Source organism: Anarhichas minor, unplaced genomic scaffold (genome assembly GCF_050575085.1).
Source record: "Anarhichas minor isolate MPS153535 unplaced genomic scaffold, ASM5057508v1 ptg000025l, whole genome shotgun sequence".
In the NCBI taxonomy this organism is placed as follows: domain Eukaryota; kingdom Metazoa; phylum Chordata; class Actinopteri; order Perciformes; family Anarhichadidae; genus Anarhichas; species Anarhichas minor.
In genome coordinates this window covers 6,942,865-6,958,339 of record NW_027466471.1, presented here as the reverse complement: position 1 = coordinate 6,958,339, position 15,475 = coordinate 6,942,865, and the positions used below count along the sequence as shown (strand labels likewise).

The window sequence follows — 15,475 nt, the reverse complement described above, 5'->3', positions numbered from 1 at the left end:
TGTTAGTCTGACTTTTAGTCCTGTTGCCGGTATAGAAAGGTCAGATACAAACTCATTCTGTGCGCACACCTATATTATTATTTCCAATAATGCCTCGTTTTTCCATCCCTTCACTGCTGTCTCGGAAAGTGGGGCAAATGCTCCAGGTAGTACAGCATACTAAGAGTGCATACACACACACACACACACACACACACACACACACACACACACACACACACACACACACACACACACACACACACACACACACACACACACACACACACACACACACACACACACACACAATCTCCTGCAGGTAGTGCGTGCCTGGGTGGGTTGCCAGTGGATTCAGCCCCCTGCATCTCAATGACAACCCCACATCCACTGGGATTTATCTAAATGCAAATCAGCTGCCTTCACTCAACAACACACATTACTTTGCATGCTTTCGTAATGCACCATGCAGCCGGGCTCGGCCAGACAGACAGACAGGCGGGCGGCCCCTTCGGCTCTGCCTTTCCCTTTTATCCGTGCCCTCCGGAGCGCGCTCATTTTTCCCCCCTAAATTCACTTTTAATTGAGAGCTAATTTAGCAAAGCCAAATTCACGCTGGAGGTAGATCGGACGGGGAGCTGGGGAGGGGAGCACAGGGAGGTGAGGGGAGGAGGATTGGATAAGAGAGGAGAGGGAGAGCGGGATTTGGAGTGGCAGGTGACAATAAAATCTGCTGTTCGCGTCATCCTCACTCAAGGGAGAGAGAGGCCGTTTGAATGACAAGAGGGAAGAGGGAGAGGAGAGAAAAGTATGAGAACAACAAGGTAGAAATGTGGAAGCTCCACGGATGTTTTTCATTCATTTACTTCATCGGGCAATCCAGAAGCAGCTTCCTAAATTTGTCCTAACCGGCCACAAGCAAATTAGGTTTTCATCGCAGCAGCAACAAAGTCAATCGAGCTTCTGTTCACCTCGATGACCTGTGCTATCCGTCCCGAGTGATCAAGTTCACCCCGGGTGATGAGCAAGGTGTCTATGAAGCTGCTAGGACCCGCAACCCTTGGACGTAAACCATGCTGTAAAGTGATCTATGCCTCAGAGGTTATCCGGGGTCTCGGCGACGGGGAAACAAGCTCCTCGGTGCTGCCTGATGCTTTCTCCGCTTCTACATAGCTGTTAATTAGCCCGGCTGAGTGCACCATTAATCGATTGCTTGTCTCTGCGCTATATCTCATAACGGCGGGCGAAGAAATGTGAGGTTCAGGAAGTCACACTTTTCCACCGGTGAAATACCGGCGCTGGACAGAGAGAGAGTAACGGCTGCCTCTCAAAGACGGGAGTGGGCGGTGGCGGACCGACGGGCGACTGAGAGGATCAAAACTGCTGCAGAGTTCAACATTATTCAAATCGATTGTGAAGAATATTTGGACAAGCAGCACAAATTTGTTATTTGTTATTCTAACCAAGAAGTTTAAAAGTCTGTTAAAAACCTGTATCAGTCAAAGAAACGGTTTGCAACTTTGCACATGCCGACATTCTCACATTACAGATACGACCGATAGAGATACAGAACATGAGCTCTCATGAACCCACAGACGCTAAAGAGACAATAAAAGTAAAGGGTGGACGTGAGCAGACGATAAATCTGTTCCCACCGGTGCAACAAAACACGACAAGCGATGAAGACGCAACACACTGCTTGTTGTTCAGGCACTTCTCCTCAGACGTGAGACACGGAAATGAGACAAAGAGAACTTCCTGCAGATAAACTACTATGAACCAATCATCATCGATGGAAATATTTTTTTTAAAACTTACACATTTTCAAGTTGTTGTTTTTATATCTTCTTTTTTTTTTAATTAAAAGCCCTGCCTTGTTTGTTTTTGTTGACAATGCATAATACAGGCTTAACAAATGTCTTTCACAAGTCTGAAAATGACGTCGCTCTTTTAAGTTGGCGACATAAAATAGAGAAAAATCCATTTTACTTTTTATTAAGCAATGATTGTTTCCGTCATTTCCATGGTTAAATTAGACGGCCGTCTCTTCGCTGGTTACAGCTCCCCATAAGGCGACCATTTATTTTCTCCATTTCATAAAATAATAAATGTAATGTATTACTTTTGCTGCTGGTCATATTAAGAGAAAACAATATAGAAACACGCAATGTCGGCCATCTATGAATTTTGACAATTTATAAAATAAATAATTAACTGATTGATTGAAGATGTTTGATATTTTTTTTTAAAGATCAATAGCAGCCCAAAACAACACCCAGTCAACTATTACCTGTAAACACGTATTTAACAGCCAGAATGTGTTTTTCCAATCCAAACAGAACCCTGGAGCTGATGAAACCCACCACCACCGTTGATACTCTTCAGTAGCACAGAGGGAGGGGGGGGGGGGGGGGGGACAACATTGTGCTGAACAGCTTCACAGAACAGAGATCCTTTATTCACTCACAGTCCAACCAACTCCACCTGTGAGTCCATCAGCAGAGCGAGGGAGAGAACCCACCAGGACAGAAAGACGGTGAAAGTCTCACCAAAGGAAGGAGTAGTCAAAATAAAACTACTCCCCGAGCAAACCAGAACTCTACCAACGAGTGAGTAACTCTCTCTGTGTGTGTGTGTGTGTGTGTGTGTGTGTGAGCGTGTGTGTGTGTGCTGCAGGCAGCAACACCTGTAGCAGCCTGAGAAGGAAACACAAACAGATCACATCCGCTCTCTTGTGACTTATTCTCTGAGAAAAAGCCAGTCAAGTTATTTCTAGTTTTGAAGATAAAGGCCACAATTATTGCCGAACTAATACATGCAAAAAACACCAAATCCTGTAAATTTCCCCACTGCGGGACTAATAAGGGATTATCTTATCCTATCAAAACAAGTAAAATCTTCACACTTTAGCTATATCATTTTTCTGTTTTTCTATAATAATAGTAGTAATTTACATTAAATCATAGGCTTAATTATAGACCTGAAATGGCAACGAATCCCAATTTGCAAAGCAAATACTGCTGATCCGTTGCATTTTACAGTGTGATATTTAGAGGATGCATGAGTCAACTAGGAACCCAGTCGATGGAGAACATTTTAATTTGATGTTCAAACAATCAGCTCTTAAATACAACACAAACTTAAATCCAGATTAGTGAGAAAGCATGCACTGTTGTGCAAACATCTAAACTTCCATGGAAGACAACAACAAGAGTGGACGGTGACGTGCAGCCGTCAGTCAGTCAGGAAGTTTCCAGTGGAACAGAGAGAGACAGGACCCGCCACAATAAAAGGCTCCATAGCTTCCAGAAATAGCTTGTCAGGCCTCTTAGAAACCCGCTTTTCAGATGGAGAAGAAAGAGGGAGAAAAAGGGCTCACACTACTCCAGAGCATGTCAGCCAGCATTCCTAAGCTAGGTCGTCCTGGAGAAGACGGACCGGCTGCAGCGAGACGGAGGCTAACAGGCAGCCGTGTGCGAGAGATGGACGGAAACGAAGACAAACGTAATGAGAGGACAGAGGGGATCCCTGGAGACGGAACAGGAGACGGACGGGAGTAAGAACACCACGAAGACAAGCGACAAACAAATGTGTAGTGTACCAAACAAGAGCAGAGGGAAAAACAGAGAGAGACAAGACAGAAAGCGTACAGGTGAGGGAATCCCGATTAGAGCGTGACCTCGTTAACCCCAGAGGCTCGTTAGAGTCTCATTACAGCGGCGCTCTGCAGGCCCTTCCTCTGTCGCGCCTTCATTAAGCCCATCGACCCACGGCGCTTATTAAACACATTCATTACCCCGAATATTGAACTGCTGCTGCTATCGGCGGCCCCCGAATGCATCACAGAGGGGCAGGCAGAGGGGTGACGTCTGGTGGAGGGTGACACACAACACCTACAGACGCAGACCTTTCTGCGTCTTATCAATCATCACTAATGAAGTCAGTGATGAGAGCTGCTTTGGCCTCTCAATCACAAAAGAGACACAGACGGCGGGAGGAGAGGGTGACGGATGGGGGAGGAAGGAAATCCAGAGGGAGGAGGACATGGCTTGTTTGAGAGAGGAGAGTGAGGGGATGAGTAGCGGGACCACGGACGTGAAAAAGAGGATAAAAAGAGTTTTAACAAAGCTAAAAAAAAAGAGGTCGACTTTTCTCTCTCAGCCGTCTTCCGTTTTACACTTCTGTCTTCTCTTCAGCGCTCAGGTCAGAAGTGAATCCCCACGGAAGGCCCATCCATCATGATACGTACAAACTAGTCCACCGAGCCGAGAGAAGGCGGGGCCTCCATCCCGGCTTCGGGCTTCCTCTGCTTTAAATGATGACATCATTTCTGCCCTTCTCAAACAAAAGGAAAACTCATCATCAGAGAGAGGGAGAGGCGGAGGAAGGGAAAGAGCGCAGAGAGATTAAGAAGAGTAAAGGCGTGAGCGAGGTGTCGGAAAGGGCCATGAATCATCGTGACATCCCTGGCCGGGTGTCAGAAGCTACTGCTGTCTGGAGCTGGATAAACACAGCGCCTCTAAAGCAATGCTCTTTAAACGCCGGCCAGGTCAGAGCCACCGGGTGCCAAGGCTTTTTTTATTTTATTTTATTTTTTTCCCCGAACTTGATTGTCAAAACGTTAGCGGCTGTGGTGTTGCCAAAACCTTTCCAACTTGCTGCCGGCTAGCAGGGCCGGACCGACTGCCAAAATATCACATTCAGAGTTGCTGTAAATGCACTTTAAGTGAAAGAACCGCTGGTTTGACAACCGTACACCAAGTCACAAAAAGAAAAGAGAAGGACCTCACACAAGCTCTATCGATTAGTTGAATTATTTATTAATCTACCGATTATTTGCTCAAAGTGTGAAAAATGGCCGTCTAAATATCCTATACTATAGCACAGGGCGATCACTAAATGTCTTACTTTGTCCAACCGACAGTCCAAAACGTATTAATTTACTATAACGTGAGACCAAGACAAACAACAAATTCTCCTATCTGAGAACTTTGAACCATTAACTGTTTGGCAGTTTTGCTTAAAAGGCGACTTAAAGAATGAATTCGTTATCAAAGGTTCGGTCTGTAAACTATCATGAACAGACCAAAACCCAAATGTTTTATGTTTATTATCATATATGTCAAATAAAAGCGTCACATCCTCACATTTGAGAAGCTGGAACATTCAGAAAATACAATAAATTGATATTTGCCAATTAACGGATTAAAGGATCTACTTCTATCTAACTTCACCATGCATAGGTGCTCCTTTGTCATCTGGTCAAATCTGACAGCAGTGCGTTATTGGCCAGAAGGCAGGATCTAGTTGGCACAGCCTGCACACTGGCCACCCAGTAAAAAAATGTTTGAAGTTGGAAATTAAATTTTGGGTTTATGTCAGCTTTACCCCCCCCCCTCCCCTGAGGCTGCAGTCCCTCCATGTGCTCAGCCAGAGCAGGCAATGAGCAGAACCGGAGTAGAAATGGAAGTCACATTCACATTAACATTCTTCGGTGCTTTCCTGTAGCTGCGGGCGAATGCTTGATAATGTCATGGAGATGAGTGCTGCTAGAACGTCGACAGTGCTAAAAGATTATGTATTACTTCCGCCAAGGCTGTTCACAGATTCTGACTACAGGTGAGAAGAATATGCTTTTTTTTCCCTCCACTTCAATAGTTACTTACATAAATGAAATGCGAGTGAAAGGACATGAAAGGTGCAAACAAGCTCCCACGTTACATTCTTATGTTTGTGCAGGAAAATATTAAAGCTCAAGTATCAACAGGTTGTAAAGCATCATTGTTATCCGAAACAAACCGACTTTAAAAAGGACTTCTTGTGAATATTCCTTTATACGCCACAAAGAAAATACATAGCTGATAGATAGGAAAGATTTGTGCTCAAATATCTATTAATATCCTCAGAAAGTGGGATCTTTTATGAGCAGCCGAAGTGTAACGCTCAGCTGCTGTTCACTGTGGTGTTACTGCTCTTCTGCAGTCCTGCTACGCCCTCTGCAGGAGAACAACAAGCACACCAACCAAAACCTGGTCTGGTGTGGCTACAGCGGTGCACATTTCAGGTGCAGCTACGTTTAGCTTTTGATATGAGAGATTTGACTTGTCCTGTGAGTTACCGGCCTTTACACTTCAATTCAGTACAAAACACAGAATTTGTCACTCGAGGGGATTTTTGAGGCACACAAACAAACTACATATTCACACGCATAAAAACAATCTACAATACAAACTATTAAAGTGTAAAGATTCAAAGAAAAGAAGGTGATAACAGTTCGACATGATCCGAAAATCCAGCAGCACGAAGGCACATGTACAAAAAAAAATAAAAATTCATTCCCGTTTACACAGACTAAACTGACCTCTTGTTCTGTGTCTCACAGTTTCTGTAATTAAAACCTCAAACTATTGTTTTACATACAGGCCGTCTAAAACACATTCAGAATGGTTTTCACTCAAACTACTCGTAAAGGGTTTGTTGGGAGGGGGGGGTTGTCTGTGTTTTGTCAGTAATTTCAGAGCTGAAGTTAACGACACATTGAATTGGGCTCTTGTCGATCAAAAAAATAAAATAAAATAAAAAAGGCATTTAAACCAGCGCGTAAATGAAAAAGTTCAAATACTTGTTAAAGCCGTATTGAATAAGAAGGTATAAAACTTTGCCGATATTCTCTGATCCAACCCGAAGTAGTTCAGCGTAGACTTGGACACTATGCACAGAGGAATGTAAAAGCTGAACACCATCAATTCAACTGTTTATGTGAGTATTCCTGCGACTATATTTACCCCCGGGCTGTAGAGCCGTTCCTCTAACTTTCTTTTTTACGTTTGTTTTTGTCATGGATGTCAATGTGAGAGGGCAGCAAACTAATCATTTGAATGTGCAGTGGAACTCTTCCTCTGTGCATAGGACCGGCCAACACAAACTCAAAGGAAATGTGGTTATTACCAGCAGAGGTTCCCCTCACTGCTCCAGCTGCGACTCCAACTAACAGGCCTACTTTGGACTCTGGCACAACCGTGATCGTAATGTCTGTCATTCACTCGACTTTGTTTTCATTGCACAAGTTTAATACTTTTTTGCATTTCTATGAGCCACTCGGGGAATCCAAGTGAGCATCCTGCCACTCTGCTTTCTCAAAAAGGAATTCCACCAGCGTTATTGATATCGAGTCGGGGAATAAAATGCCCGACGTTAATGCAGAATTCTACCCCGGGGTAACTAGTGTTGAGAAGAAAAACACTGCAGCAAGGTGAAATATCGCTTTGGAGGCACGCTTCACAGGCCCACATTTCCAAAAGGCGCTTTCACTTTCTTCTCTTTCTTTTCTCTCCCTCCTTTAAAACTTGTTTTGTTCTCGGGCAGACGGCAGAGGGAACATATCGACGATGTCTGTGTCTGAGTGCAGCCGGCTGTCCAAGTTAAAGTCAGAGCTCATTAATGCATCTGATTACTTTCCAGGCAAAGGACGATCAGCAACCGCCACACACACACACACACACACACACACACACACACACACACACACACACACACACACACACACACACACACACACACACACACACACACACACACACACACACACACACACACACACACACACACACACACACACACACACACACACACACACACAAGCTTTTTGGGGACACAGATCGATACAGATGCACTTCAAAAGAGCAATGAAGAGGAGGATATTGGAGAGAGGAATGTGCCGTTAGCTTAGACTACATACTGAGAATGTAAGCAGCGGTAATGGCGAAAATAAAAGTTTTAAAAGGGAATCATTCACATAGTTTATTACTTAACAAACTAACCTCATGTCCTTATCGTAATGAGTCAGCCACAGTTAGGGCTGCAACTGAAAATGAATAGCTGGGCCTGTTCAAGGTCAGAAAATAGTGCAAATTAAATGCCCATCTAAATTCCCCTAAAACCAAAGGTGGTTTGTTTTGTATGGCCAACAGGGAAAAGGTCTACTTGCTCGCTCCTTTTGATGAATACAGTACATATATATCAGCAGACGGAAATTTGTTCAGTTGATGAAGACCGTCTACCACGGCCGAAAGCTCCCGAACAGTGGCATTCAGTCTATTCTCATAGAGAGCTGGAACCGGGGTAAAGAATTATATAAAAGGTGCCCTGTGGAGTTTTCTTATGAACAAACAAGTCCATGTTTATGTTCGTGGTTACTCACAAAAAACACATTCGTCCTCGAGGTCAATTCATCCAATTCCAGAATTGTTGACGATCTATTTTCTGCCGAAGCACAAACAGAAGGGATGATGGAAACGGAAGAGATGATTTGATGAAATGTATTTCTTTCTAAATAGAAAACGCAGCGCATGTTTTTGTTTTTCAGGCTTTCCCCCTGGTGGGACACAACGTAGACGGACAGAAAGAGACTAAAGAGGCTCCTCGATGACATGGAATCTCTGGATGGGGGCAGAGCTTTTCCACACGCTGACAGACATAATCCAGCGTCATTAGCAGCTGACGCTGACTACATACATCACACAGCATCTGACATTCAACATCCTGAAAAGTCTAAACTCCTGTCAGTGAAGGTTGGAGGGGATTGGGGAGATCTTGGAGAGGAGACGGACAATGCGCTGTTTGTGTTTGTGTGTGTGTGTGTGTGTGTGTGTGTGTGTGTGTGGCTGGTCAGAGTGGTTCTATTTATCTCTAATTACAGTCAAATACATGAACAAAGTTTCCAGAGGAGATTCCAGTGCAGCTGGCAGCCATTCAAATTCATCCGCTCCCACGTGTGCGTCGCGTCCAGTGTTTTGACGAGGCCTCTGTGTGTGTTGGTTCATGTCAAAAGGTCTATCCCGTAATAACTGACAGCTATCATTACCGCTTCCTTTTGTCTTTGCTCTCCCGCTAATTAAATCTGCTAATGTCAATATACAATTTTTAATCTGCGATCACGTTCGATTGGACCGGTTGAGGCCTCCTTCACCGAACCGAGGGCCAAGAAACACCGTTCACTCTGACAGTTTGTCTCCTCCAGTGTTTCACGTTGTTCCACAGACAAACACATCCCAAGCGCCTCAGAGAGAGAGCGAGAGAGAGAGAGAGAGAGAGAGAGGATTGTACATGCAGAGTGGTAATTACACCTAAATTGAGGTCACATGGTAATCTATGTTAGGTCATCTCCAATTCCACTTACATTTCCACATTTTGGACTAATTAAAACTGTAAATAATCAGAGCCTGTGTGTGTGAGAGAGAGGGAGAGAGAAAGTGTGTTTGTGTGTGTGTGTGTGTGTGTGTGTGTGTGGGCAGGCGCCATGTCTTTGAGATGAGCCAGTGGGAGAATTTTCCCATTACATTGCAGGAAAATTAAGTTCACACTCTCTGATTTTAACAAGACAGGAGAGCAGATAAAGTTCTTTTTTTTTTTTTTTTTAAAGAGAGGAAAAGAGAGTAGAAAAGTGCTTCCCGAGCAAAAATGTTTTTAGATTGCGATGTGCGTTTAATTGAAAGGAACATTGGAGCAAAGTTACCGACATGGAGAGATGGGTGACGAGGTGTTTTTCTGCAGCGTATAGTCCGTCCAGTTTGTCTAAGAAACTGACAGAACTCAGAGTTAAACTTCCAGTGATGCCTCTCTCCCCCCCCCCCCCCCCCCCCTACGGCAAATTGAAGTGAGATGAGGAAAAGGGGAATTTGCTATTCTCTGAGCCTTTGCCCTTCGAGGTGGTGGAAGAGAACAGAATATGAATGGGGGTGAGAGAGAGAGAGAAAGAGAGAAAGAGAGAGAGAGAGAAAACACTTCAGAAGATGAAAACAAGCCTTGAAAGGCAACTGGTGCAATATAACCAACTCTGGCATAAATACTGGATGAACGCCAATAAAGAATGCAGGGTGGATGTCAAAAGGAGCGGGGCGCAGAGACACCGGAGTCACCTGCTCTTCACAAAACACACTCTTAGCCCAGGGTTATCTGTAGCCCTGGGCTAACAAGCAATCAAAGAGCAAGCCTCATTTGTAAACAACATTTGGAGACACTCGTCACTGTTGGAGACGTCCTCAGCATTGCATTAGCAGCTTTCATCTTTTGTTGTTTGTTTATATAAAAAAAAATATAAAATTTTTTTAAAAAACTGGCGTGCCCTTCGTATGATAATCATTGTCCTTTAAGTCGGTCTTCTGCAACCAAAGGCACGGCGAGAAATCTCACAATTGCACGTCTTGCATCATAGCAGAGCAACAGACTTATCTCCGCCCCACTCGGAGTCTCCGAAACTCTCCTCGACAGTTAACTTAGAGCACGAAAAAAAAAACAGAGGAAGATTAACAGAGTTACTGCTAATAATGTAAGTGGTTGTATTTCTTAAGGCTTAAGGCCCCCCCCCCCCACACACACAGACACATAAGCCATTTAACCATCGACAGAGCTGGATATGTTCTTGACACAGAAAAAGGCCCTGCAGCATGGAAGTGAAACCACAACCACAACAACACGGAGGGAGGGAAAAGAAAGAGAAAAAATGCTTGTGGGTGTGCACATGACGGAGAAAAAAGGCAGAGGGCGAGCGAAAGACCACACAGAAACACCCTGCAGTAGATCAATTATTCAATTTGGGAGGAGGAGAAAGAGAGGGCAGATCACAGCGAGTGAAAGGCTCATCCTCATCTGAGATTGATTAGGAGACCGCAAATGCACCAGGAGAGGAGAGGAGAGAGGAGTAGAGGAGAGAGGAAGGAGAGGAGAGGAGAGGAGAGGAGAGGAGTTGATCTACAAACAGCTGAACCCAGAGCGAAATAAGTTCCTCTGAATACAAACGGTTGAGTCACCTTTATAAATTCTTCATATGCGATACAATATTTATAACTATTACATTTAAAGCCAACAGCCTGTATCGGCTGACATCCAAGTCTAAATGAGTGAGCAAGATATAAATATAAACATCTTTTAGCATCCACGCATTTTTCTGGATCTCACAGTGCCAACACATTCAGCCAAACTCCTTTTGAGGCCGTAATTACCCACAAAGCAACACAAATCAGTTAATTTTCCCTGAGAAGTGGGCGGAGGCAGCCGTAGTCTTTCAGGCCGTCGCAGAGAATAAATGGCCTCGGTGGAAAAATGAAAGGTAAGTGTTTCTGGGTCGTCTTAATTCCTGCCAAACTTAATGACAATTCTAGGCCAAGCAACCAGAGCGCCCAGACATAACAATTCCCCCACAAGCTCAGCCCATTTCTCTGCGCCCTAACGACAGGAAGCGAAAATAACCGCAACGATCTCGCGCCTGAAAAATGACTGTCTGAAATTGATGCTGCTGCGCTGAAATGTTATCAGCCGGCAATATTAATCTCTCACCTAGTGGTAATTGCTAATTTCATATACTATTAGGTTGATGAATGGGGTTTTAACAAACTGAGCTATTGTTAACAGCTTAAAGCCGGCTAATTCATCAAGGTCATAATTACTCATGGACTGCAAAGAAACATTAGCACTGAAAAGTGCAAGAGCATTAGTGAGAGACGGACGATCGAAATAAAAGGGGTGAGAAACAGACAAGTCAAATGACAAATTAAGTTCTCTTTCTGTTTCAGAATTAAATACCTATTAGTCATCATTCATGATGTATTTGATCGGGAGGAGCTTCAGCATCAACAAGACAAGAAGAAAGCAGCTGGGAGGCTGTTTTTCACAACCTGGAACACAGTGACATCTAGTGGTGGTTGTGAAGTAGTGTGTCCCTTTCTTCTGCTGCTTTTACTCAAAGAAATATGATTGGGGGGGGGGGGGGGGGCAAAGGCAGTTCAGCTGTCTGAAGTCATTCCATGCTCATGATGTATTAAACTAAACCAACTGCGGCAATGAGATTAGTCACGAAACAGATTAAGATATTAGTCAGCAAACAAATGTATTTACATTATCACAAACATGTGGGTGGGGTTGATGTGAACCATTTAGATTTAAGAACTGATCATCGCTGCTAATGTGTACAATGAGGACTTCCAATGTCTGACCGGATCATCGTAACACAGCTGATTCTGAGACGCTACACTGAAATGAATGAGTCTCGGGCACTCGGGCATGAATTCTTAAGACTCCAATATGGCGGAAAAACCAACAGGAAGACATGCAAGAGACAGGGACCACGTCTCTTAACAATATCCTCATAACCCCAGAACATCAGCAGTAGCTACATAGCTCAGACGAGTACCAATGGAGAGCCTTTACGCGATGAATGCTATCTTCACATTGCCAAACTGGGACCGGGAAGACACTCGGGCTTCCTGTACGAGCAGAAAGCACGAGGCTAGCAAGGAGGAATAGCCCAAATATGAGAGCAGGCTCGTGGGACTCACCAGCTTGTTCTCTTGCAAGTAGAGTCTCTGCAGTTTAGGGCATCCTCTAGCCAAAGCCACCATGCCTTCATCTGTGATACTGTAGCACTGACCCAAGTGGATGTCCTTCAGCTCACTGCAGTGCTCTCCCAGCTGAAGGGAAAAGAGGAAATGTGTTTGTTTAGCATATGTAAAATAAAGAGTATTACTCCAATCTTCATTTGGGAACAAAGACAACAAATGAGGTGGATGCATCACAGACAAGCAAACATCTGGAGAAAAGATTTCTTGTGTCGCTACACTCTAATTCGATACCTTTTTTAGTGCTTCATCTGTCAGTTTGTCCTGGTTGCCCACGTGCACCTTTACCAGCAGATGGCAGTGTGTAGCCAAGGCCGACAGGGACGTGTCCCCCAGCTGCTTGCAGCGGTACCCTGTATACTTCTGCAGGCCTGGACAGTGCGAGGCCAGCGAGGACACACCGTGGTCATGGACACCTCTGCAGTCCGAGATGTTAATCTCTGTCACGTTCTGCCTCCGAGAGGCTATTTTCACCAGGAGATCATCGTTTACCTGGGGGACGGGAACAGGGAGGGCAACACAAGGAGAGATGAAAGTCAGCGGAAAGATTGTAAAAGGTAAAGAGTGTTCAAATTACAAGTCAAAGATTTGATCCAAGAGGCAGTTATTCCAAAGGCCTCATTCCAAACCAGAGTGTTAACTTAATGTTGCATGTGGAAAATATGGAAAAGACAAAAGAGTGTGCTGCTCGACTGAAAAAGAAAGACTAGAGTGTCGCTAGGTGCTTACTTGTTGTAGGCCACTGAGGTCGATTTGCTTCCAGAACTGGAAGTCCAAGCAGAGGTCCCTCCAGTACTTACACACCAGAGAGGCACACAGACAGCGCTCCTTCACTGTCAGGTGGGAGAGCACCTGAAGGAAGGCAAAAGGAAATACAACACATGTATCCAGTCTAATAAATTGTCAAGTGGTAAGTCAAGTATTCAGTATTTTTGAATTTCTCCATTGTACCAACCCAACAGTAATTAAAGACGAAATGAACTCTGACCTTAAGAAGGATGGAGGAAGGCAGGTGGTTGATACTCGAGTGATCGGCGGCGTCAGAACTTCTCGCCTGGCAGTCGTCGTACGGATGCAGGCAGCAGGGGGACGAGTCCGAACTGTGGGGCAGGTCGGCGTGAAGGCCCGGCCTGCAGCAGCCGTCAGCGGGGGGGGAGGAAGAGGAGGAGGCAGAGGAGGAGGAGGAAGATGAAGCGGAGGAGGAGGAGGGAAGTGGACAGAGGGGAAGGTGGCAGTGGCCGGTTTCAGAGTTCGAGGCGGCCTCTCCCCCGCTTCCTCCCACTCCCCCGTTGTCCAGCCCTCCGTCGGGGGCCGCGAAGGTGCAGCGCGGCTGCTTACAGGGGGTGCACCTCTGCACCTCTGAGCACTTCCTCTTGCACACCTGCGCCCAGAGACACACACACACACACACACACACACACACACACACACACACACACACACACACACACACACACACACACACACACACACACACACACACACACACACACACACACACACACACACAGATTTTCTTCAAGCAGGTTAAGGCAGATTTGAGTGTACAGCCTTTAGATGCAATTGCAGCATTGAAGAACCTCACGCCGCCCACATAATGAAACACTGAATCAAAACGGGACCCTTTACCCTGGATACTCAATGTGAACAAAATTTAAAAAGTGGTTGCTTCGAGTGTGATGTTTGACTTGTGACTCCTGTCGTTACATCTTGAGAGCACAACAAACTCACTGTGTAATGTTTCCCTTTAAAACACTTGGACTTTTGTTGAAGCTTTGCGCTGATTTTAATCCGCCTTTTTTGTCTGATATTATAAACAGCTGGGCTGCTCTGTCAGTCTAAATCCTGTGGCTACTAGATAGAACATTTTCTGCAGCAGCAGCACTGGTAATTCGTGGCTGCTGAGGCCATCTGGACAGATTTGAGTCAATGCTCGCTCTCCTCGCCAGCTACAGCGTTCGGTACTGTCAGTGCAGCTACCTACCATCTCAGTGTAGTCACTGGTGCAGCCAGGCACAGGTACAGGTATGGGCACGGTCACAGACACCCCAGCGGTTCGGAACAGCACCGGCGGCGGAATCAGTTTGGCAGGAACGGCTGCTAACAGGCTCCTCCCTTGGCCCTCCCAGATAGCCAGCTCCCGCGGGGACAACAGGAACTTGGAGCAGTCCTCGGGGGACGCGAGCGTCGCGTACCGCTCGGCGAGCTTCGAGGCCGCTGCGATGCCAACTCCACCCACGCCGGGGAGACCGATTCCCGTGATGCTGTTGTGGCGGCACACGCTGCCGTTGGCGCCGGCCTCCAAGTGGTTGCTGTCGTCGTCGAGGCCGCTGCTGTTGCTGTGGACAATGAAGCAGAGCATGCAAGGCAGCTGCAGGAAACAGTTCCTCTTCTTCTTCTTCCTGTGATGCAACTTGCGCGTCCTTTTCTTCAGGCGGTAACCATTTTTCGAGAGAAGATGGCCCATATAGATGATTCAAGGAAACTCTGGAACAAACAGGAGTCAATTCATTGGTTACTCTACTATTCAGGAATAATCTAAGGACCTGCAGGATCACAGCAGAGCAGGACTGGGTATCATTATTAGTATCGTATTAGTGTCAACCCAATACCTGAGTTAGGGTAGCAATACCAAAACAAGGCTTCTTTCAGTACCTTACTTTTTATTTCAAATAATTTAATGTCCTAACACAAGCAACCATACAAGACCTTTCTGACATAAAATCTAGCATAGCCAAAGTTATGAAATAAGTCAGTAAATATCTATGAAAAGTATATGTAAACCAGATCTGATAAGCATTCCATTAACTTCCAACACTTGACAGTTTTCAACACTCCAAAACATTTAGGTTCAATCGACCCCTCAGTAGTGTGGTAGAGAGAAAGAGCAGCCTCATATCGTAAAAATATACATTCACACAATCATTTACTATACAATAAAAAATATACATGTTGATGACCTGCATCAACATGTAAGTTCCTCTGCCAACAATATTCCCTGGAATAAAAAATGAATATATATATTGTATGTGCAAATACAGGAGAAATAGCTAGTCTAGTTGAAACTAAGCAAATTCTCTCTTTGCATTTGATTTTTTATACTG

General features: G+C 45.0%; 1 protein-coding gene across 7 annotated transcripts in view; it reads right to left on the bottom strand.

Annotated features, from left to right (window-relative positions):
- fbxl17 (F-box and leucine-rich repeat protein 17) overlaps nt 1-15,475 on the bottom strand; it is a 200,551-nt gene that overhangs the window by 184,017 nt on the left and 1,059 nt on the right. For all 7 annotated transcript variants that reach the window (XR_012956150.1, XR_012956151.1, XM_076099661.1 and 4 more), the window contains exons 2-6: nt 14,356-14,858; nt 13,360-13,752; nt 13,101-13,223; nt 12,606-12,863; nt 12,312-12,443 (exon numbers count right to left, since the gene is read on the bottom strand). Coding sequence is in view for 5 of the 7 variants with exons in the window: in XM_076099661.1 (XP_075955776.1) it covers nt 12,312-12,443; nt 12,606-12,863; nt 13,101-13,223; nt 13,360-13,752; nt 14,356-14,838 (1,389 nt within the window). In the remaining 2 variants the exon portion in view is untranslated. The remainder of the gene's footprint in view (nt 1-12,311; nt 12,444-12,605; nt 12,864-13,100; nt 13,224-13,359; nt 13,753-14,355; nt 14,859-15,475) is intronic.